Genomic DNA, 24,572 nt, shown 5'->3' with positions numbered 1-24,572 from the left:
TATAGTTTTTAGGCCACTTGGATAAAGTTAGAACTGCCAAGCAGAGTGAAATGATGATAATTGCACAGATGTTTTCAGCTGGAAATGTGTCAGAATGGGTCCTGGTTTTGATATGAATGGAATTAAAGTTGGCACTCTGCTGCTTTTGAGCCACTTTCCATCCTGTGGAAGGACAAAAAAAAGTGTAATGGTCCAAAATCTGGCCTGTCTTAAATCCTTAGCACTTCATTTGAATTTAATGTGGATGTAAAGTCTTGAAACAGGCCCCTTTTTATATAATTTGTATTTTGAGTTGTAAATATTTCCTCTTGTAGATTATTGAAAGTAGGTGATTTTGATTTTGTTTTGGTAAATTTATTAACATAAACTAAGAGTACAGTGAAGGTAAGCAGAGAAAAGAGGTATCAGAATAAGCAGCAAATCATACTTACAGTAATTTTTCAGCTACATTATAGTCAGGGCAGCTGGACCTGCTTCACATCTGACCAGTTTACATCTCCACAGAATGATGAGCTTTGTCAGTTAGTAGATGTTGGAGTGTTTTTGCTCTGAGGAATAGTTTCTGTGACAGAAGTGGTAACTCGTGAAAGAAGCCATTTTGAGCATGTCTGATTTCATTCCTCACTCTTAACTGTTTACTGGAATATTTAGATAGTTATATATGCTGTAGTAATACAAGAAGGTGTTACTCTTGTTTTCAGATCGATGTCAGATATGTGGCACCATCCATTTGATTTTGAGATCAGGTTGTGGGATGGCATTTAGAAATTGAATGAGGAGAGAAAAGGCCTCTTGTAGTTCAGTGGGATGTATGGCATATAGAGGGGTAAAATGAAGAAAGCTGTGGAGAAGTGGTATGGAATAATGTGTAGACTGTGAAACCAGAATGTGATACAGCCGCTCCTCAAGTTGCGAACGGTCGAGTTACGACCATTCGCACTTATGACCAAAGCTCCCATGGAGTGGTCGTAAAAGCGGTGCCTGAGTTACGAACGCGACCCGCACTTACGAACAGCGCGGTCGCGTGTAACTCAATGGGGTCCGAGTTACGAACAGTTCGAGTTATGGACCAAGTGTTGGTCCGTAACTTGTTCGTAACTCGGAGAGTGGCTGTACTGGCAAACAGTCAGTCTGGATTGGTGATGGCCAGATTTACTTTCCTCCTCTGTGTTTCCAGAGCAGTGAGGGGAAGTGTATTTTGCCTATACACTCGCCACGCTGTGCTTAGCAGTTAATCGGGATTTTTGAGCCTGGGACTTTCTCAACCATATCTCACTGAGAGCGCCTCTTGGATTTCCTATGGATTTGCTGTTTTTCTTTAAGCAGTGTCCCTACGGGTGTTCTTCATGAGGAGGTGTGTGCACCTGTGCATTCTTGACAGGTGATTTTTGTCACATGGGTCAACGAGTCCATAGCTGTGCCCTAGGCACCTCAGTGGGCATATTGGAACCCCTGGTTCCTCACAGCAACCTGTTCCACAGGGCCCCATTTTGAGGGCACTTGAAGCCTTGTTCCTCAGGCACATCTCACAGAGCAGCCAAGTCCTTTTTCACCAAATGAGGCTGCCATGCCTTTTGCACATCTTACCATGATGATTCAACATGAAACGGGTATCAGACAATATACAGATTCCATTGGTGGAGATACAGGAACCCCAACATTCCTTGTCAAACGTCCTCCATACATTTCCCCAAGACAAGATTGCTGTTTCCAGTAACTATGCTCTCTTGGCGCCAACACACATGCTGTGGCAAATTTCAGCAGCTGTCCTGCTTATGTGCACAGGGCTTGACGAGAAGTATTCTATTCCATGTAGAGGTTTAGGGATTTTTTTTCCCCTCTACACCCAACTCTGGTGGTTGAGGCTGCTAAAAACCAAGAAACAGACAACACCAGTGCCATTCAACATCATCAGACAAAGGGCTGAAGTGACTGGACCTTCTGGGTCACAAGAGCTACTCCTCTGCATCTTTGCAGTTCAGAGTAGCCAATTCCCAAGCCCTAATGGCGTACTGAGACTTTGCAAACAATTCTAAATTCTCAGCCTTTGTTGAACATCTGTCTTAGGATCAGAGGGGACAATTTCAGGCTCTTGTTACAGAAGGCCACACAGTTGCCGAAGCAACTCTCCTGGGCTCACTCAGTGCTCTCAATACAGCTGCACATTCTGTGAATGCAGCAGTAGTCCTGCTGAACTTCCTAGTCACCGTTCCAGTCTTCCTTGGGAGGTGCAAAATACTGCAGAGGTGCTTCCTTTCAGGGTCCCAAATTATTTGGTGACACCAAGGGATGGGTCCCTTCATTCTCTCAAAGAAACTAAAGCCACCCTACAATCTCTGAGTATCAATGAATCTACAACAAAAATACGGCAGGTCATAGACAACTGAGTGACCTTGCCTTGTTCACTCCCAGCCCACAAAACTAGCTTGGCCCTCCTCCTTGGCAATCTCCCAGTCAGCGATATCCTCAAAAACATCCCTTTTGACCCAATAGTCAAGGGTCATGAGCAACCTCCCACTCCAGATTTTATGCTACACCTCACCTTCTGCCTCGTTTATAGGGATCATCTCTTCCATTGTCTTCCTCCCTGGGAGCTCATCATTACCTGAGAGAGAGAGATCCTGTTGGTGGTTTTTTTTTTTTTTTTTTCTAGATTACCCCTTCAGTTCAGCTGTGGATCAGTCCCCCCCTTTGGAACTGCTGTAGGTGATGTTGGTGTTCTACAATCTGTACTAAATCCAAGTTCTCGGCTTCCCTGAGAGCTTCGAGGGAGGTACTGCTCTGAGTCACCTGATGTAGAGCACTCACGGGGGGGGGGTGCGCGCACGTTCACCCTCCTCCCCCTTTGCCTTGGAGTCTCTTGTTAGACTTTGGGGGTTGAGAAGAACCTTGGCGTGATAGTGGGTCTGCCTCCTCCCTCTATATACTCGTGCTGGAGTGCGATAGTCTGTGGGGCCCTGGTACAAACCTGCAGACACTGCTGACAAAAATTGCCAATTAAGAGGTCACAGGCTCTCCTGACCTGGAGCACCCAGAAGGGCACCCATCAGGAAAAACTCCAGTTCTTGTACCAGGTAAATAACCTCTCCTTCTTTTGGTCAGACCAGCCTATCCCAACTGGCAAGCAGTCTCACTTGTGCTGCAGAAGTAAGAGAAGGACTCCAACCGCGGCTGTTGGTCAAAGGCCACAGTCATCACCCTTTTATCCTGCTACACCCTCAGTCATCTTTGAAGGATAGTCCTCCTGCCATGAGAGAATTTCAGTCTTAAGCTTTCCTTTCAAACTGACACACTCTGCATTTTCTGCACTTCCCCCTGAAACTTTAGGCAGCATCCTTTCTAGAGGTCAGATCAGGAGAAATAGGAACCACTGGTGCAGGCCTTTTTGAGGTGTTATTTCTATAGCAAAGAACCTTTTTTCGGTTGGGGGCCGCACACAAGTGAGAAGCAAAAAAACCCAAACCAAAAGCTCACTAGCCTGGCCCCCAAGTGAGAAGAAGAGACTCATCTCGCTCACAGGCATGCCAGGGCTCTGCTCAACTCCAGTCTGGAGATGGGGGGAGCACCGAGACTGAGACTTGCCACAGGACTGGAACGCAGGCGCTGGCTTGCCCCACTGTGCATAGAAGCCCTGAGCCTTGCAGTGGGCAGGGCCAGATTAACTCTTCTGGGGGCTTTGGGTTTATTAGATTTTTGGCCCCATCCTTAGACTCCAGGGTGGGGCCAAAAATGATGGGTTCAGTATTTGGGAGGGAGATGTGGGTGGAGGTAGGAGGGGGTGGGTTCAGGAGGGGGTGAGGTCTCTGGGTTCTGCAGTGGAGCTGGGATTGAGGCATTTGGGGTTTAGGAGGGGGATACAGGCTGGGGCCAAGGTGAGTGGTCTCAGGGCAGGAGATTGGGGTGCAGGTCTGGGAGGGAGTTATGGTGCAAGAGGGACTCAGGGCTGGGGAGGTGGGATCTAGGAGAGATCTAGGGTGCTGGAGTGGGCTCTAAGTTAGGGGTGCAGGGTCTGGGAGGGAGTTAGGGACTTAAAGGGGACTCAGGACTGGGACAGGCAGTTGGAGTTCAGGTTTGGGAAGGATTTAGAGTGCACGAGGGGGCTTCGGGCTGGGGCAGGGAATTGGAGTGTGAGGCACTTACATGGGGCAGATCCCGTTTGGTGGGGCAGAGACAGGTGGCTGTAATTCCTGGCCATTGGGAGCTGCTAGAGGTGATACCTGAAAGCAAGGAAAGCGCAGGTCCAGCTCCGGCAGGGGGAGAAGGGGTGTGTTGGAGGAACAGCAGGGCACACAGCCACCTCCCCTCACACACCAGGGAGGGCTAGCTTGAAACACGGGCTTTAGTGGCTGCAGCCTTATGCCCCGGGCTAAGGGGACTCCCCTTAGCCTAGACCCCAGGGCCGCAGCCACTAAAGCCCCTTTCTTAATTTGACTCTGGCTGTGGGCCAGATCAAAGCAAGCATGGGGACGGATCCAGCCCATGGGCTGTAGGTTCCCCACCCCTGCTCTATGAAGTATTCACCCAGTGTCATCCCAACAGAGCAAAACAATCCCAAACACCCTCAGAATAACAAAACTAAAGATTCACTTTTTTCACTCTTTCTTCAACGGCAGCAGCGCTGGATTACTCATGTGTTACTATCCTGAAACCATATATTGGGGATCAAAGTAGGGCTGAAGATAGAGAAGGAAAAGCAGTTTTTTGAGCTGCAGCATCTGTCTAAATATGATCCTTAGTATGCAGTTGCCTGGGGATGGGGGATGGAGGTCCAGGGGACTGGCCCTGGGGGGAGAAAAGGAAGATGACACTGATAGAGGGCGAGGTAAATAAAAAGCACTAAAACAGTTGAAAAATACCTATCTTGCTAGGGGATTGACTCATAAGATTGTGGCATTATCAGATAATCTTGACTCACTTGTGGAATTTTGGGAGGGAATAAGGCAGGGATGTTCTTGCACAGAAACTTGCTTCAAAAACTTGGTGGAGAAAGATATCTGCATTTTTTGCATAGCATTTTTAAAAGCTTAGATGTTGGAGATGGAACAGACCTTTTAAGATAATCAGGTCCATTCCCCTTCCCTTGCAGGATTATTTCCTGCAAATGCCTTTTCTGATGTTTTCTTTTCTGGTCGAATTTTAAAAATTCCAAGTAATCAGGCTTCTGATTCATCCCATGGTAGATTATTTCAGAGACTGATAACTCTCAGTGGTCCATTTACATTTTCATTTCCCTAATTTAATCCCATTAGTCCTAGTTCCACCCTCATGTTCCAGCCTGTGTATGTGTGGGCATGCACATGCTCTGGCTGCCTACCTAAAGCATAGTTTTGAGAGTGCCTGTGTGAAGTACCATATTTCTCATGTGTGTTTGGGTCAGATCCACAGTTAGGCTATGTCTACTCTACAAGGTTTACGCAAAAACTGGTGGAGCATCCACACCTCAAGCGCGCTTTTGCACAAGAAAATCGACAGAACAGAGGGCTTTTGCCGGTAGGGTTATTCCTCTCTCCATGAGGAATAACTCTTTTTTGTGCTAAAGCTCTTGTGCAAAAAGGTAGCTGTGAACACTCTGGATGGGTTTTTGTGCAAGAAACCCCTTTCGGCAAAAGCACAGGTGCTCTGATGGCCATTCTGTGAATGGCCATCAGAGCTTTCTTGCGCAAGAGTGTCCATGAAGTGTAGACACTCTCTTGTGCAAAAGCACATCGCTTTTGCGATGTGTTTTGAGGTCTGGACGTGCTTTTGCGCAAGAAGTTTTTGCGGAAGAACTCTTCCACAAAAGGCTTTTTGGTTAAAAACCCTGCAGTGTAGACAAAGCCTTAGTGTAAATTCACTTAGCTCCATTGATGTCAATAAAGAAATGTCCCAGCTGAGAATTTGACTGGCCCTCCATTTTCGCTTCAATACCTACCCCTAAAAGAGGCCAATTTAGAGCACCTTGGTACACTACGTTGTATCCTAAATTAGTGGTTTGAAATACAGGCAGTCCCCGGGTTACGTACGAAATAGAGACTGTAGGTTTGTTCTTAAGTTGAATCTGTATGTAAGTCGGAACTGGCATCAGCCGCTGCTGAAACTGATCAGTTTCAACCGCGGCTGAATCTGGATGCCAGTTCTGACTTACATACAGATTCAACTTAAGAAACCCAGGCGTCCCCAAGTCAGCTGCTGCTGAAACTGATCAGTGGCTGATTCCAGGAAGCCTGGGGCAGAGCAACTCTGCCTCGGGCTTCCTGTAGTCAGCTGCTGGTCAGTTTCAGCAGCGGCTGACTTGGGACGCCTGGGGCAGAGCAGCTGGGGTGCTGCTTGGTTGATCCAGTAGCGTGGCTCCTTGGCGCTACTGGAGCAACCCAGCAGCACCCCAGCTGCTCTGCCCCAGGCGTCCTGATTCAGCCTCTGCTGGTCAGTTTCAGCAGCGGCTGAATCAGGACGCCTGGGGCAGAGCAGCTGGGGTGCTGCCGGGTTGGTCTGGAGCGGCGCTGCGGGACCAACCCGGCAGCCCCCAGCTGCTCTACCCCGGGCGTCCTGGTAGGCAAGAAAAGCCTGGTCTGCTGGGGGGGAGGGCGGGAAGAGGGCACTAGCTGCACCCCCCCCCCCCAGCAGACAAGGGAGATGGGGGTGGCGGGACCGCCCAAGTCCTCCACGGCTTTGCTCCGTCTCCCTGGTCTGCTGACCTGGGAGACGCGGAGCAAAGCCACAGAGCACGCGGGCAGTGGGACAGTCCAGGCATGCCGCGGCTGTCTCACTGCTGGCGTGCTCCGAGGCTTTGCTCCCCATCTCCCTGGTCTGCTGGTCAGACCAGGGAGATGGGGAGCAAAGCCGCAGAGCATGCCCGCAGCGGGACAGCCCAAACGCGCCTGGGCTGTCCCGCTGCGGGCGTGCTCCAAGGCTTTGCTCCCTGTCTCCCTGCAGACCAGGCGGCGGCTTTGCTCGGGTGTCCCTGGTCTGCTGGGGGGGGGTCCAGCGGCTTTACTGGACCCCCCCAGCAGACCAGGGAGACCGGGAGAAGCTTTTCTCGCCCTGGAGGACACGGGTGGCGACTCGCCGCCCATGAGCTCCGGGGCGAGAAAAGCCCTGTTTGTAAGTGCAGATCCGACATAAGTCGGGGACTTCCTGTACAGTTGTCTGTTTGAATATCTGCTTTTCTGTATTATTTTTGTGTTATCTTTTGAAATGTCCTATTGAGCTTTAGAATTAAAAAGCCTCATTTAACTTGCACGTATTTCTGAAGATCACACTGACTTACAGTCACAGCTTTCAGAGTCAAAGTATGCCAGTGTTGTCACACCAAAATACGTTGATATAATCACAGTGGGAAAAGTACCCTGCTTCAGCCCAGCTTCATGTCTGTTCCCTGTGCATCTTGGCTAGCTAACGTGTGAGGCCGAGCATTTTGAATGCTACACATAAAATGTCTAATCAAAGAAAGCATTTCTAAAGGAGAACAAGGCAACAAACTACACAGTTAAGAAATTTTAAATGGCTTAATCTACACTTAAACTTAAGTCAATATAACTTAGGCGCTCAAGGCTTAGGTGTTTTGAAAAGTCCACCCCAGTGAGTGCCAATTTAATTCCTGGTGTGGACACAGCTAGAGTTGACAGAAGAAACCTTCCATTGAGCTAAGTATCCTTGCTTAGGGATGTAATGTTTCTACAGCAATGGAAAACCTCCCTCTATCACTGTAGTCCATGTCTACTCTCCAGGTAGCTATGCCACCATAATTCCCAAACTGTAGATGTGGCTTAATGAAGGGACCATATTTTTTTTTAAAAAGTTTGTGAATCTGTTACAGTTCAGCACAAGTCAGATGATGGTGTTTACTGAAGGCATACTGAACTGTGATGTCCCTGCTGCAAAGCAAAAGAGATGATGATGGTCTGTCCTTTGTACTGGTCTGCTTTATCTTGCTGCTTCCTTATCTTAGGTTGTTATTCTAGCAATCTTATTTCTCTGCACCAGCCATTCAATGCAGTGCAACCTGTATAACCTGTTAAAGAATAACTCTGTTCCTTGTATTCTAGGGGCAGATTGTGAATTTATTTGAGAACTTGGAATCTGCTGCTTTTGTTTTTTAAATGATTCCACACAGAAAGCTGGCAGAGTCTGTGATGTTTGACCAGTGCACTAAAAAGTCACGGGGTCTTCCTGTTTGACTCAGAAGTTTGGGACTGTTTCCTTTCAACAATACAAAATTAAAATCTGAACAAAATTATAACATTGTGCTATTGGGACTGATTTTCCTCTCACTTGCATTCATGTAAACTATTGAAACTAACTGGGTGTAGTAATAGTGTGAGAAGATAATATGGCCCTAAGGAATATTTTACACTTGTGGCTATGAATAGGAACTATGCACACTTATCAGGGATATAATAGAATCTTTAAGATGGGTTTTTTCATATTTTCTTTTAAAGTACACAGTTTTTCTGGGGAGGTTTGTATTGTATGTGTGTGTTTAATTTCTTGCTTGTACTGACTCTCTGAAAAGACACTGGTCAGATAATGTTAGCTATGTGTCAGTCATACTGCCAAAAAGTTAAATATGCTGGCCTAATATAGGTGTGTAGGCAACACGGATATCTGTAACTCCCTTTCAAGCTTGCCTATTAACTGGAAAACTACCTTAGAAAAAGTAAGATCCCTCACCTCTTCCAGCTTATACCTTGCCAGTGAATTGAATTCTAAAGTATTCACTCTTTTCCCCCAGTTGTTTTTTCAAGCTTCCCTTCAGTTATTGCATAAAATAGTGAATAAATTGTTCAGTTCTTCTTCTGTGTTTCTATATGAACATAAATGACTGTTCTTTATCCTGTAGAGATGTATTAACTGTAGAAAGATCTGGGATTGGCTAGATCAGGAAACTAGAGCAATGCCAAAAGAAAATAAACCTGGCTGGGGAAATGTGACTGGCTTCAGTGCACTTAGGCATCCTGCCTGTAGACTTTATTGTTGTCTCATTAAAAAAAACCAAAAAACCCAAGCTGTTCTAAAATAATGAAGAGAATGAGTGAATTTACTAGACTGTACAAATCTGGAGAAGCTGTTTTGAATATTTGCCATATGTATGAGCGAGGAACTTATCTGCTCAGTTTGGAGTAATTGCACATCCTAAAGAAGGGGCAACACTTTACTTTGCTGTCTGAGGTACAGTTTGGGTTCTTGGGTTTATTTTGCTGTGCTCCATTGGAGTCTTATCTTACCTTGTACAGATTCCTTCCCCTGAACCCTGGTCAGCATAGTTTGTGAGGGAGGAGCTGTGCAGAGTCCAGGCTCTGCCCATTCCATGTTCTGTTGTGTAGCTGTTTTCCCTCACTTCTTGCCTATGCTGTAGCTGATGGAGGGAGACAAAGCAAAGGAGAACTGCTGTGTGGATGCAAAGGGGAAGCCGCAATCTTTCTCTAGGGAGGCCAAACCTTGTGAAGAGTGTAGTGTCTCTGATTTCATTTGGCGCCTTGTGAGATTATTTTGGATCTTGCACCTGTTTTAAATTAACATAATTCTATTGACTAAACGTGGAGTTACTCCTGATTTTACAGTATTGTCAAGGCCCTAACTCTTTGTGTGGCTGTATGTGAGGTGGGGGTTCAGATGTTGTGAAAAGGAAATACGCATATGTAAAACATATTGGCTCCGATTCATCCCACTGGCTTTAATGGAGTCGCAACGGGTCAGTTTGATTCATTATGTTATCTTCGCATATCATGCACCTGGCATCTACAACGAACATTAACCTTTGAATTTTGGGTGACTTACATATAGCCAGTCTTCAGAATAACTGATTGTGTTTTAAAGATTATGTCACAGCATCCAGCCTGTTGCAGGAACATACTAGGTTTATCTAAATTGTAAACTTTATTACAATCAAATACAGTTGTGCACAATTAAGTTAAATGGTGCAATGTTGATCTCAGCTCATGGAGCAAGGTGCCAAAATCCCATTAGAAATGTGTTTGGAGTTGCTGTGCCACCTCCCATCCATAGTTTCATTGGAAAATCCCAGTCTTTGTGACCACTATAGACCTGGACAAAACTGCCTTTTGGTTTGTCAGCAAACAATGACTAAACCAATAGATGTAAAATTTCCAAATATACCCTAGTGATTTAGGAGCCCAAGTTACAATGAACTTCCCATGAGGCATAAGCACCTAAGCTGAGTGGGTTTTTTTGAATTTTTTTCCCAGAAGCTCGTACGGAAGTAAAAAGTTAGGTAAAATGTAAGAATTGCTTTTATAAATGGTACATTTCCTATACTGAATATAGCTGTATGTATTCAGTGCATCTTTTACTTGTTTATAATGTCCTTTATGATATGATGTTTCGTCTTTCTCATTCAAGGGTCTCTTAGCATGTTGCAAAGATGGATGAGTATGATTTCCATCTTACATATGGGGAAACAGAGGCACAAATTGCTCAAGTGATTTGGCCACAATGACACGAGCTAATGGCCTGGGTTGCCATCCAGTGATGCGTGTTCTATAGTAAAGGCTTTGGTTAACTTGCAAAGTCAAGCTAACTTTCACTAGGGGAACCCAGTTCTGCATTTGATAAATTAGTGTCTGTAACTACATGATTGGTCTTAACTTTAACATGCATCTGTGCTTTTTATAAACTACTCCTTTTCAGTAAAATACAAGCTACTCTTGCTGTTTTGGGTGAAATTTTTTTTTTTTTTAAATAGTGATGTGGGAGTTTACAAACATGCTTGGGGTACTGTTAGCAGAGTTGGAAGATACATACAACAGAATAAGACTGACCTTGTTTTATAAGTTTTAAGCTATAAAAAAAAAATCAAACTGTGGGCGTAATATTTTCATTCATGTATGGGATATGTTTACAAGTTTTGTGATGCTTCCTTCGACACTGTGATGCCATTTTTCAGCTGATGCAGATTCTGGCATAGGAAAGAAGGGCAACATGCTGCATGAGTGAATTTTAAGGGCCTCATCTTGCAAACACTGTAACAGGAGTACTCACAATATGCACTCAGTAGTAGCATGTGTAGGATCAGGCTCTACATTATGTGTTGCTTGAAAGGCACAATCCAGTTTATGGGAGCTGTGTTTATTGCTTAAAGTCAAATATTGTGAACATATTTTGGATTAAAATTATGCTGAATTTCAGAATCCTGACCTGGGTGCTGAAAGAGTGTCTTCCTCTTTCTTCTACTTAGACACATGAAGATTCACGAGAAGGATCCAAACAGCACTGCAAGTACAACTCCCCCATCTCCTCTGAAGCGCAGACGATTATCCTGTAAGAGGAAACTTAGTCATGAGCCTGAGACAGACAGAGAGGAGCGAACCCCAGCAAAAAAGGTTCTTTACAATGCATGTTGCAAAATCTTTTTCTGACCGCCTTTTGCCCCCATTTTGATTTCTAAGTCTCTTGCCTTGTACATTTACCTAATTGTGCATAAAAGAACCTACACAGAAAACAATGTCAGGATAAAATCATAAATATTTTAAAAATACCAATGCATAAATGTCTCGTTTACATTTCACTTTTTAAGTTGTTTTTCCTTTTTGCATTTCAATTTGGAGAAAAAAAATTAGATGGGGGAGAGGGAGAATAAATTCCCTCATTTAGGTTGAAACTCAGCATGATATATGGAGGATTGAGTTATTTTTTTGATAACCTTAACAGTCTTGGAAAGCCTTTATCACTCAAGTCACTAATATTTACTTTCAATCTTGACAATAGTTTAAATTTTTTCTCTGGAAAATTTATAGTCAGTTTGTAGTTCATTTTACATTGATTCTCCCATACTAGCATATTGCTGCAATGTTTATTTTTCAGACATTGCAAAAAACATGTATTCATTTGAAAAAAATAAGTTGCCATTAGCATTTTTAAAATAAAATATTTCTAATGTACTTAAGCTTCATAGCAGCTTGCTTATACAGAATATAAACTCAATGCCAAATTAAATTTGACAGTGAACCTTTATGCTCTTTAGGCTAGCAACAACTCAATGTAGACATCTCTTGTTTCTGTTCCTTCTTTATTTCCTGTAATTAGAATATGTCAGTAGAAATGAACAATTTTACTGCTCTTCTCTGGTCCGCTCGAGTTAGAGACTGGCAGTGATTCATTGGCATAAATAACCTAGGCTGACAGCCTGGTTTGTGAAGTGGGGAGGGGAGGAGTAATGTTGTTAGTGAACATCACACTCACATTTTTCCTATTTAAGTAGTTTATAAATTGTTTAGCTCTCATAAGAGATGATGATCTGAGGCGATGGGGCTGCACCTTCTAAAGAACTAGTCAACATTTAGCTCTTGTCTCTTATTGATCCTGCAGCGCCCTGTCAGTCTGTGAAGTGAGAGTCATTTTCAGTAGCCTGTAGCAAAGTCATGGGCTGTTACATTGTGACAGGCTCTGGAGTGCATGTTTGCCTCCCTGCTTGAGTCTAGTCCTTCTGACCTGCGTTTCCATCTGCCTGAAGGTTGTCGAGGAGGCTCAGTCCAGTGACGTGGAGAAGAAGGCTGAGGAGGAAGTTTATCATTGTCCCGTGTGTTTTAAAGAATTTGTATGCAAGTATGGGCTGGAGACCCACATGGAAACCCATCCTGATAACTCACTGAGGTAAGAAATAGGCCTGGACTTTCTCCCTGTTACCAGAGGGTTGTGTGAGAGGCTCGTTCCACCCTTTACACTGTTAACAGTCTCCGTTTGTGGTTTTGAATGTTTAACCTCTCTGCCCCAGACACTTCTTCTGAGGATGAGGAGCAATACAGATTGTCTCACAGGGGCACTGTGATGCTTCCGTGCTGTTTGCAGATATGGCTGGAAAAGCTGGCAAAAATGAAAAATTTGATCTAATATGAAATTTGTAAAATTGTAACCTGCTCTATGTACAGAGTTCTTTGAAGATGAAAAGTATGTTATAATTTTTCATTAGGGATGTTAAATACTGTGTACTTGAATAATTATGTAACTGCATCAAGTTACACAGCTATTCAATACTCCTGGGAGTGGGGCTGGCAGCCAGCACATTCCCGGCCCCACTCCCATGGAGCGCCCTAACACCCCATGATGCTGCCTCTGATACAGAGGCAGTGGGGGGGAGGGATGTAGTCAACAGGATTAACCAATAAGACCAGGCTTATCAGTTAATCATATAGTTGACTACACATTGACATCCCTAGTTTTAATTATTAACTGCCTTCCCTCTTTGGGTTGGAGGGTGGGAGAAGAAGGAATGGATGGAGAGGATGATTACAGTAACTGATCATGCAGAAATAATTTTTGTTTTACATTAGATTGAATAAGGGCAGAAGATTTCCCATATATAATTAGTAACCATATAAGAATGTACACTTGTTTGCTTTACCTTTTGAAATGTAAAATGTCAAACAATTGTTAAAGAACAATCTTCAGTTAGACAGTTTTTTAGATGTCATCTCATTAGGTTAAGAAGATTTTATTTTTTTTATCAGAATGACTGCTGTGACATTTCCTGTTTTTATAACAGAAAAAGGTAAATCCAGGTGCATGAGCACATAAATAACACAGATTTCAAGTCTGGTTTAAATGCTTCTAAATTAAAAATCTTCCATGTAAGAACAGCAGTTAATCAAACTATGAGCATTAGCTTCATTGTAAGTTGATTTTTATAAAGCATCTCATATTCCGAGTATTTGGACACCTTTGTTGACTCTTTACCCTTCTGAAAAAAAAAATCTATTTCTGAAGAATTGTTTTTCTATTGGCTGGTTCAGAGCAGGGTCTGAGTGAAATTTTATTTGTTAGATCAAATAGATCGTATTGCATGTAAATTTAAAACCACATCAGATAGTGTCCAGAATTATACTATCACTCCATCAAAATATATAAAAGATGCTTAAAAGGAATCACAAGCATTTGTAGGGGAGAGGGAGGAAGTCCAGTAAATATTAATTAGGCGGAATAGAAAATACCAAGTGATGTCTCTATGCCAGTATTCTGTATATTCCTCTCCTCCTCCTGCATAAGGAAGACTGAGATAATCATGGTAGCACTCATGAGGTCTACTACCTCTCCTCCCCCATGTCCCCACCAAAAATTTGCTAAGTGGGGTTTCCTCCACATGCCCTCTTTCCGTCCCTATGGGTGGTCCTCCCTTCACTCCCTCCCCCACAGGGTCCAGTTACCCATGAAGATAGTCTCTCCATAAATGCACTTATTGAGCTGACAACTGTGAAGGTCAGTAAAATAAGCATGTCAGCATCTCCGTTCTAGAGCGTTTATGAAGAGGACGTGATGTCTTCCCAAGCATATACATAGTGAAGCTGAGCTAGATGGATTCTGTTGCTCCACAGAATGGAAAGGTGGTAGCAGCAGGGCTAACCCTGCTGCTGTCATGTGGGGATAGGCTCTCCCTGTAGCCTGGTGGTAATGACTCAGGCTGGTCCGATTTACATGTCTCCTCATGGTAGCACAGTTGTGCTTCCTGGGAAGGACTGAAATCTTTCCATAGCTACAAGCCAGGGAGAGATCAAGCTGTGTGGGCAGGGAGGGGGTGCACTAGAGCAGCAGTTCTCAATTGCTGGTCTGCGAACTCCTGTCTGCCGGGCTGCGTCATGTTGCCAGGCCACACCCCCAACTTTTATTTAGCCCCACCTGTCCAGGGAACTCCCTTTCTACCCATTTCTCCATTCAGAAGCAGGGTGAGTGGGGCAGCAGGCAGCCAGGACCCAGTAGAGACAGCCTCACCATGGCCCCAGTTCCAACACCGGTGACCATGTGGAGATTGACTGCCCTGGCTGACGAGGCCAAGCACAGCATGGAGAGCGGCTTCCCCTGCTACCCTGTTCTCCTCCTTCCCCACTTGCTGGGAGCCTCCCTCTGGCCTCCAGCTGCTCCCATCAGCAAGCACACACATTATTACTATGCATTATTAAGTGCATAGGAAAAGATGAAAGTGCAGAATGTGTCAGCACGGTCAGGTCTGTTAACTGCTGCCTCTTTAATTCTGGTGCAATTGAGGCCAAAGGTTTGGTCTGTCTTTAACAAGTATTAGTAACTATTTTATTGGTTTTTTTTTTAAATGTGTGTGCAGCAGTTTTTCAAATTCTTGTTAACCATCATATCCCTCCTCCTTTGATTTGCCTGATATACCATGGGATAAAATTACCATAATAAATACTCAAATATGCAAATAAATTAATTACTATAATGAAGATGCAAATATTTTAGTGCCAGTCTGCCAACAGTTTATGGATGAGTTTGCCGGTCTGTGGTATAAAAGAGGTTGGGAACCACTGCACTAGAGTGAGGCTGTGCTTTGTGTGCTTTTTGGCATTGGGATATAAAGAGGATTTGTAAAACTTTTTAATGATTTCTTAAATAATGCTAACATATTTTTAAAACACACCTTTCATCCTGCTCTAGACAGGCCTCAGAGCTTTGTTTGGCCTGGGCTGGCCCAATATAGCATGTGAGATGTGCAGACTAGTGCTTCTGCTCCCCCACCCCCCATGATGGGACCCTCACTCCAAAGGAGTGGCAGTCAGGAAGTGCATGGCCAGGTAGGAGTTAGGGGCCAAAGGAACCAGGAGCAGTGAGAGACCATGTGACTATCCAGGACAGCTGCACAACAGTCTATCAAAGAAAGTACACTGATCCATGATAGGTCATATTCATCCCTGAAGTTAGACTCCAGAGAAGGATTTGTCTTGGGAGATTAACTGCAAGAGAGGGAGGGAAGCATTGTGCTAAAATACAAGGTCAAGTGGGATTTGTGGTAAAACTTCTAGTTAGGAGGTAAAATATTAAGTATTAGGTGTTAATCAATTTAGAGATTTTTAATTTAAAAAAAAAACAAGGGGAAAGCACACTGATGTGACATCCGTGCCAACTGGTTGTACTGTCACTGTGGTGCAGGCAAGCAAAAGATTTTTTTTTTATTGGTCTTGATTTAAAAGGAAAAACCTTTGTGTTAGGCCTTGCCTGCACTTGGAGTTTGTCCCATGTACAGCTGTCGGTGTTCCTCATACTTGTAGTCTGGACAAGAGCAAGTATGGTGTACCCTGACTGAAACCCAGTGATACTTTATCAGTGTAAACCGTGGCTTCTTTGTCTATACATGGGGTTTGTATGGAACTGCTGCATCAGTGACTGGCTGTCGATTATTAGAATTGGGGAAATCTCCCGGTGGTAGACAGTGTTTTGTTGATTAAATTTCCCACGTTGATCTTTTTCAGAGTCTGTGTTTAAATATTGTAAAGGCTATTTTGTTTTTAGTCTCCTCGCACCATCTAGGTCACCAGTGTAGCTTTCCCAGTGGATGCAGAGACATAAACACAGTACAGGAAAAAATGTTGCTGGTGGTTTAAATCACCATATCATGTAGATTTAGCGCTGCACTGGTGTTAGCCCTTTATTTTTCAGAAAGTCTTTTGTGTAAACAGGGTCTCTCTCACACCTTTTGCTTGTAAAAATTAGGAAAGAGAGTGTTGCCCAGTGGCTTGTAGCCTCTGGGCCATTTACCCTTCCCAGTGTTGTCAAATGAACAACTTTAAAAGACAGGGTTAGCTGTTCAAAGTGAAAGGAAAAGACACAGGACATTGTCTTCCTGAGTGCAGATTGCTTATGCAAAGCCTCAGAGCTGTGAGCATCCCATTATTTACTTACAGCAAAATAAACAATACTTAATCCATTGATTATGTGAGCAGAGCTCCTTCTGAGAGAGCACCTTTTGATTAAAGTCACGCATCTTTGTCTGATAATTATGGTAAGAACTGCTCGGCCCTTTATTATGGTAATAATTGGCCATTCTTTTATGGAATTAACCTCTCTGGGTAGCCTCTCATCCCATTGAAATCTCTGGATGCCACACCCTAATTAGCATCATTAGTTGGATAGAGCAACATTGTCTCACTCTCTTGCAGTGACCATTATCAGTGGGAGGTGGCACAACAGTGCTGTTTTTATCCTCTTCCTCCCCTGCTTGGATTATTTAAAGAAGCCAGTGATTTCTCTGCAGCCTGGGCAGCAGCAGGGCTCCAGCTATTTTGGCAAGTTTATATCAGAGCATTGATATAATTAGCAGAGCTGGGAAACTGCTACGCAGCCAACAGGGAACACGAGAAATCCCACACAGAGAGGCTTGCTTCTCTGGAATCTTTTGTGGCTCCCAGTTGCTGTCAAACATGGGAACATGCCTGTAAATGTCACCTGATAGACAACTCACAACTGCATCAGCAGCACCAGCAAAACTCAAGAAGTATGAAACGTAAGGATTTCCCAAGGAGAAACCTCTAGAGGCAGCGTGTGAGGTTTCTCTTCTTTCCTTTGGCAAGTACAACGGAACAGGCTTAAAGTAAAACCTGGTGTTTTAAAAAATGTACATACACACCAAAAATCTTTTCACTTACTTGGTGGTTTTATTCTACCCAAAGATTACCTTTTATTTGCACAGCTTTAGGGGGACCCAGTGACTATTTTCCCTATCCCTAACACTCATTCTTCTGTCCCAGCAGAAAAGAGATTAGGGAGGAGCTATTCATTTTGGAGGCTAGCTAGACACATTTTAAAATGCATGTTTTTATTTAATTGCAATGGCAAGGTGAGCTCATATGGCTTCACGTGTGTTGGCCTGCATCTTAATGAGCCATAAAAGAAATTTTCTTATAGTGTTAAAAACTAGGTTAACTGAGCTGGCTGAAAAATGCATTCTTTTGGGCCATTCAAGACAGCATCTTTAAATGCAGATTCATTAACTCTTAACTACTTTGCAGGACCCCAGCAAACTGACAGAATAGAAATTCCATTATCTGGAACGTATTGTGTTCCCCCCCACTACCAGCCTCCATGGATTATCAGCAGGATTGGGAACTTTAGATCCATTGTAATGACATTTACCGCTGGGGTAACTGGTAACTGTAGAAGGCTCTTCTCTGTAGATTCAGTAAGATGAAATCTTACGAATTTATGTTGAGCATGTCCAGGTAATGATTTTTATTTTTTTTTAATTGTTTTTATTAGGCATATAACTCAAACAAATTTGAGTAGATTTTCACAAAAATAGTGAAGGCACATTTTGGCAACACTCCCCATGCCAAATTTCAAATGCTGGGGAGGGTGCTAGAGCCTCTCAACAAAACAGTGGCAAATACTTATTAAGGAAGGAGGGGAAATTGACATTTTGTCATACTTTACTTTCAGACTCAGCAGATCTATTTTGCTAAAACTTTTACCCAACAAAAAAGGGGGAAACAACAGTCAGAGGCAGATACCAGGCATGGAAAATTTCAGACCTAACAATCAAAGTGTGGCAAAGTTAGAAGCAACTGAAAATTGTGTCTTAGATTTGCCTAAAATGGAAAGTACTAACTTGAAGAGGTGTTGCCAGCATTGTCTAAGCAGAAAAATTACTTGAACTTTTATATTCAAACCATGGAATCCTGGTGGTATATGACATCACATAGGTGGAAGAGATCAGTTCCTATATCCGAGAGATGGTTTCCTACTTGCAGTTCAGGTCAGACTGGGTTTGGTACACTTCCTGGCAATACCTGTCGTAGGTTGCAGGATACTGGACAGAGGTGCAACATTAGGCCTCAATCCTGCAAAAATTTGCGGAAGTATTTAACTTTCAAAGTCCAGCCAAGATGAAAGGGCCTTTCTTCTTATATTCAAAATTATATTTGATAAGTAATGAAACTTTTAAAAAGTATCTGGAATATTTCTCACATGCAGCAGTATATTTCTGCACTTTGTTATGATGGTTCCTTTAATCAACAATCAATAGAGAAATTAGTCAGGAGACTGAATTGTAGAATTCTCTTAAAGTACACGAAAAAAATTTTAAACACCAACAAAAAAAGATTCATTTAAAATCACAAATAGTTTATATTTTTCTAGGATATACCTGTAGACATAAAAATGACACAGTGAATATATTTGAAAACAAAATGCCGATGAAACTAATTTACTTGTTTACCAAGACCCAAAGTTCTATGTTTATCTGCATACGTGATGACACTGCCACCTGAAACAGCCTTCAATGCCAAAGGTGTGTGCTCTTTGTAACATTATAAAATTGCATACCTGTTCTCTAGTACCAGTGTCAGCATAAATCAGGTCCAAGCTTTTTCAGCACGTCGTAAATCTGAACATCGCTCTCATAGTACTGTGCTGAATAATCCTGAGCCCAGTATACACAAGAATTTAAACCACTACCAATAGCAAATGCCATAGGACAGGTACAAAATATTCCAGAATAGATGAACCCCCAGACTCCTTATTTCTGGTTCTGGCAAGTTAAAAATCCTGCTATTCCGCCTTTCTAATTACAGTGATTTTAAATTGTAGTAGTGTGGATTATTCACCCAACCTACTCTAGTCACTGCTACTAGACAGGGTGGAGCTAAAAACAGTAAGCCAAAGGGGTCAGTTGCACGTAGTTGTCAGTTCAATTCACTGGCATTCTGTTCTGTCACAAGAGCTACTTGCTTGAAGAGTTTAAACAGTGCTCTGCTGATAGAAACAAGGAACCAGACTCTGTTGTCATTTAGAATAATTTAAATCCAGAGTAACTCCAGTGAGCTGATTTGAGTCGCCCATGTGATCGAGATCAGAGATTGGCTTCAAACCAAAAAGTCCTGTAAGCAAACAATAAACTTTGGCAGAAAGTAATCCTAATGGTCTCCAGGAAACAAAACCAATCCCTTCTTCTCCCCCTCCCTCTGCAAAAAAACAAAAACAAAAACATGCAGCCAAGCTGGAGAATGCTTTATTCACTGACTAAATAAAATGAAACTGAGAAATAATACAGGGAGAGGTTTATGAAAGTATCTGTCCTTGTGCTGGTTTGTCAGAACAGACTAGGATTTTAGCTAGAGTGCACGCTCATGTTTTTATTTAAAAGAGAACAAGGAAATTGAACAGAGCACTTGAATCCTGGTCAGACGTGGAGACAGCCTGGCCGATACAGGGACCGCATTGTGCTGTGACTGTGGGAATCTGAAACTCCTGGATAGGATATCAGATAGTGAGTGGCTGCAGAGAGGACATCCCCTATGTGAAGCTGTGTAGGATGTTGCAGGGTGTTGAATATCTAGTTTGGAAACAGGATGATGTGCTGAGTGTACTACAGCATGGAGCTTCATGAAGGGGAAAGGGATTGAAGCTGATACAGGAGGTCCTTCGTGTGCTTGTCCATCTCATCTCCCAGGGGTTGTGGCACTAAAAAAACTAGGTAGGTCTAGTGACAGCATCAACTGGGGACAAAATGCAGCTGAACACCTGTTGAGCATGGTTGAGCTGCAAGACCTGGGCAAGCCACATGATCAGTACAGGTTCAGCTAACACCTATTATCATCAAGAGAGAACTGTTCTAGTGTAGAGACAAGCTCTTGGAGAGAGATGTGCTTTTTCCCTTAGTGTAGTGAGAGAGAACAGTCATTGGGGCTCTCTTCTGTAGCAGATATTTTTTATGAATTTATGTGAAAGCTTGTTGAAACATGCATCTATTTTATATTTGAAAGGAAAATTGTGATACATGAGGGACTGAATTTTCAAATGGGGGTCCAAGTGGTAAAATTGCATTTGTGGGCTCAGAGATACATCTGTACATTAACCTATCTGTGGCTGTGTCTAGACTATACCTCTCTGTCGACAGAGAGATGTAGATTAGGCACGTTGAAATTGCTAATGAAGCAGGGATTTAAATATCCCGTGCTTCATTAGCATAAACATGGCCACCACTTTTTTCCGAAATGGAGCTTTTTCGGAAAAAAAAGGCAGTCTAGATGCGGATCTGTTGAAAATAAACCCTTTTTGACAGATCTCGTATTCCTTAAAAAATGAGGTTTACAGGATCTGTTGAAAAAGGGTTTACTTTTTCCCAGCTATGTCTAGACTGCTGGGGTTTTTTTTTGTTTCTCTCCCCCCTCCCCCCCCCCCCCCCCCCCCGAAAAAGAAGCTCGATTTTGGAAAAAAGTGGCGTCCATGTTTATGCTAATGAAGCACAGGATATTTAAATCCCTGCTTCATTAGCAGTTTCGACGTGCTTGATTTGTATCCCTCTGTCGACAGAGAGATGTAGTCTATACATAGCATGTGTGTTGTGTATATGGAGTTTTTTGTAGCCATTTGATGCTGAACTATACATGCCCCCTCCTCCCCCCATGCCCCTATGGTACATTTGTAATAGTCTTTTAAAAAATGGATCAAAATTGGTTCTGGTCATGTGTAGCCTCTAGCTCTGTGATTCTGTCAAGTAGCTTTCTTAATGTTTATCTTTTAGAGTCAAAGTTATTAACTAAGCTATAAGAAAGTGGGCTGAATTTTTTGTTATACAGATAACTATGGTCCATATTCTGGCTCCTCTTACTCATGCTAAACAATACCTAACTCCATAAATAATTCCATTGAAGTCAGTGAGTCTGCTCACAGACCGAGGTCCAATTCTGCATGAGGAAAGATGTCAGAATCTGCCTTGACAGTAGAAAAATCAGTCCTTTGTAAGCAAACAGAATTCATTAAGTTGCTACCAAAAAAGGGTAGGGAAGAAAGTTAAGACCTAACTGAGAAATCTGTTCAGAAAGTAACTTGTGATTTTATCTGGTGATGGTCAGGTTCACCTGGATTACTTTGAGTATAGGAGTCACAATATAGTCATGCTGAAACTGACTCTGCAGCATACCAACAGGTTCTAAAATGCTGTCTTTGAAACGTCACTGTGGTTTATCTCAGAGCTGCACAAGCTTTTACATGTTGGTCCAGACTACAAGGGCAATATGCAGCATTTGGAATGTACGTAGCATTGTGTCCTTGCTAAGCATCATCCTATAAATAGAATGCCTGATTAAATGGTTCCAGCCTTCTTCTGTTTTGTTTTTTGTTTTTGTTTTGTTTTATTGTCTTGAGGGCAGAGAGAGAAAAGTAGGTTGAAGGGAGAACAAAGTAAAAGCAAATCAGAAGAGGCCATGGAGGGTGAGGGAAAAGTTAAAATAAAAGCCCCACGTTTGTTGACTTAATTAAAACTGCTTGCGTCAGAGGCTTAGTCTGCTATGTCAGAAACCTCCTATACTTTACAAGGGAAGTCTCTCTTCAGCCTTGTGCTTTGTGCAGATTTTGCACAGTGTAGTATTGTAATGTGCAGCTTTTGTACTAACCCTTACATAAGAAAACTTGTCAGACTCTTGCTGTGTTTCACACTGCATTGAGTCAGAGTTGGAAAAAATGGAGTTGGCTTGTTGGAAGGGTAGCAAATGGGAGAGGGCATGTATTAGACATCTGTGACTGTAGCTGAGTGGATTCTCTGGGATCTTTGGAAGACAGCAGCCGGGATGAGAGAGCTGCCACTCTTCCATCACTCTGTCTACCAGCAACTGGAAGAGATTAGAGCAGCTGTTCGACATCATTTGTCAGAGCTGTGGGTGCAGAGGCAGGGGAGGGAAAGGGGTTGTCCAGAAAGGAGTTGAATGTCTGGAACTGGGTGGAGCTAAATAGGAACATAAACCAATTTGCTCTCCTTCGGTCCCATCTCTTCCTAGAATAGGAGGCAAGATAAGTAAAATGTGAACCGTGAAATACTTTCAAGAAGCAATCGGTCTGTCGCTTGATAAGAACTTTACAAGTAAAATGGAAAATTTTAACCTTAAAAAAAGTTATTTCTGGGGGGGAGAGGGAGGGGATTATTACAGCCTTCTCCACAGTTGAAACAGCCAGTGATAGAATTGTGTTTCCACTGCAGTCCTTTTCTCCCACCTATGCATTTGGAGTAAAAAATTAGATGAGAAGGCATAATTTATCTCCTCCCCCCCCCCCCACCATAACCTCCCTACCTTGTTCCATTTTCCATGTAAAATGCCAGCACATTGCATTGGCCCTTTAAAAGGAGTTCCATATAAATTCTACCTTAATAATATTGACGCATTTGGGATTCAAGTGTGAGGAGCTGAATGCTTTATTTGTATAGTTTTCTGTTAAATGATTCTGTCATATACTGTGTATACGGTGTAATGTATGTATATACTGAAATTTTGTTTGTGACAGTCACTTAAAATATTGGTTAGAAAAGGACAAAGTCGGTATGGAAAAATTTCATGCATTTTTTAAAAATCCTTTTTAAATGGGGACTGGAAATTTAATGTAGCTTTTGTTTGCTTAATTCCATACTTGCAGAATAGCATTGTCATGATCCACACAGCTCTGAGAATTTTTTACATTTTAGTCATCTTCGGCTATAGATCCAGAAGCTTAAACACCTAAGACATTTAACCATTGCTTTTATCTGGGTCTTGTATAAAACGGAAGCTAATGTTTATTTTTAATTTCTCGTAACAGAACAGTAGAGGTATAATAATTTAGAATTTGAAAGACAATGACTTCTGAAATCTAAAATGATGAGAGATCAAATTAAGAGTCTTTGCTATATGTCTGTATTGTCACTTCTTAACAATGTGAACTACTTGTACAAGTGATTCTGCATCTCCTTTTAAGGAAAGCTGTTCAGGTTTTTTTTTTAAGTTATTTACATTGCTGACAAATTAGGATTGGCCCAGAGAATAAGATAATGAGTAGGTCCTGCTAATGTAAACCTCTCTTGCATATCTGCTTTTGTCATAAGTGCTGCACATCTTGGCTTGCCTCTTGAGTAAACTACATAGTTAACAGTTTTTCAAGAGGACATTAAAATGTTTTTATGTTAATTGTTATTTCCATGCCAGCATTCCTTTTTAAATTATATATTTTATTCCTTTGTAAATTTAGGGCTTGTATACATTAACATAATTTGTATGGGTGTGATTACTCTTGCAAACCCTTACTATACTAATGTAGACGTGCTGCATTGGCAACAAGGTGGACCACTTTACATTGTTGTTTCACATCTACATTAGATAGGGTTACCAAGTGTCCAGTATTGAACTGGACAGTCCAGTATTTTATGATTTTTTTTTTTCCTGGCCAGGAGGTGAAAATCCCGGGTGCTTAGTGGTTCCACAGGGGAGCTGTCTGACCCAGTGCAGGGAGGCAAGATGGCAGTCAGCCACCGGCAACCTGTTAGGGCCAAAAAGCCTCAAAAGCGTTTCTTAAAGGGACCACATTGTTTTGAGGGGGGGGTTGTTTTTGTTTTTTGTTTTTTACTTAACTCTCTGGGTCCCTTTTTTTTTTCTCAACAGCTTTGGTCTCCCCCTTTTTTTTCCTCAACAGAATTTTTTCTCTGGTGTTTTGTTTTGGGGGTTTTTTTTGGGGGGGGAGGTTCGGTATTTTTGGTTAAACCATCTGGGAACCCTAACATTATAGGTTGGCACTGGTAACTTCTGGAGCCTGTTTCTCCCCTTCCTTGAATTTTGCACCAATGTAAAGTAAGTATAAAACACTACCAGAACAGATTGTTAGTGTTTTATACCTGGTTTGCATAGATCTGAATGCCAGTACGAGGTGCAAGGTGATTGAGAAACCATCTCAAATTCACTGCAACTTCTTTTTCCCCCTCATTGCCTCTAGTTGGAGAAAGCTGTTGGTTTAGTTGCATATGCTGAGATAAAGCTCACTTTGCATTCACATTTATAGAAAACTACAGCAAAGGTTAGAACATTCTAAAACAGTTGCAGCCTACATCAAGTACAGCTGGA

General features: G+C 42.6%; 1 protein-coding gene across 10 annotated transcripts in view; it reads left to right on the top strand.

Moving 5' to 3' along the window:
* Positions 1-24,572, top strand: part of RREB1 (ras responsive element binding protein 1) — a 176,670-nt gene that overhangs the window by 108,034 nt on the left and 44,064 nt on the right. For all 10 annotated transcript variants that reach the window (XR_003087285.3, XM_006138792.5, XM_089776395.1 and 7 more), the window contains 2 exons: positions 11,174-11,318; positions 12,449-12,588. Coding sequence is in view for 9 of the 10 variants with exons in the window: in XM_006138792.5 (XP_006138854.1) it covers positions 11,174-11,318; positions 12,449-12,588 (285 nt within the window). In the remaining variant the exon portion in view is untranslated. The remainder of the gene's footprint in view (positions 1-11,173; positions 11,319-12,448; positions 12,589-24,572) is intronic.

Source organism: Pelodiscus sinensis, chromosome 2, assembly GCF_052426305.1.
Source record: "Pelodiscus sinensis isolate ZL-2025 chromosome 2, ASM5242630v1, whole genome shotgun sequence".
Taxonomy (NCBI): Eukaryota; Metazoa; Chordata; order Testudines; family Trionychidae; genus Pelodiscus; species Pelodiscus sinensis.
The sequence above is the reverse complement of the archived record's forward strand: the minus strand, read 5'-3'. Positions and strand labels throughout refer to the sequence as shown.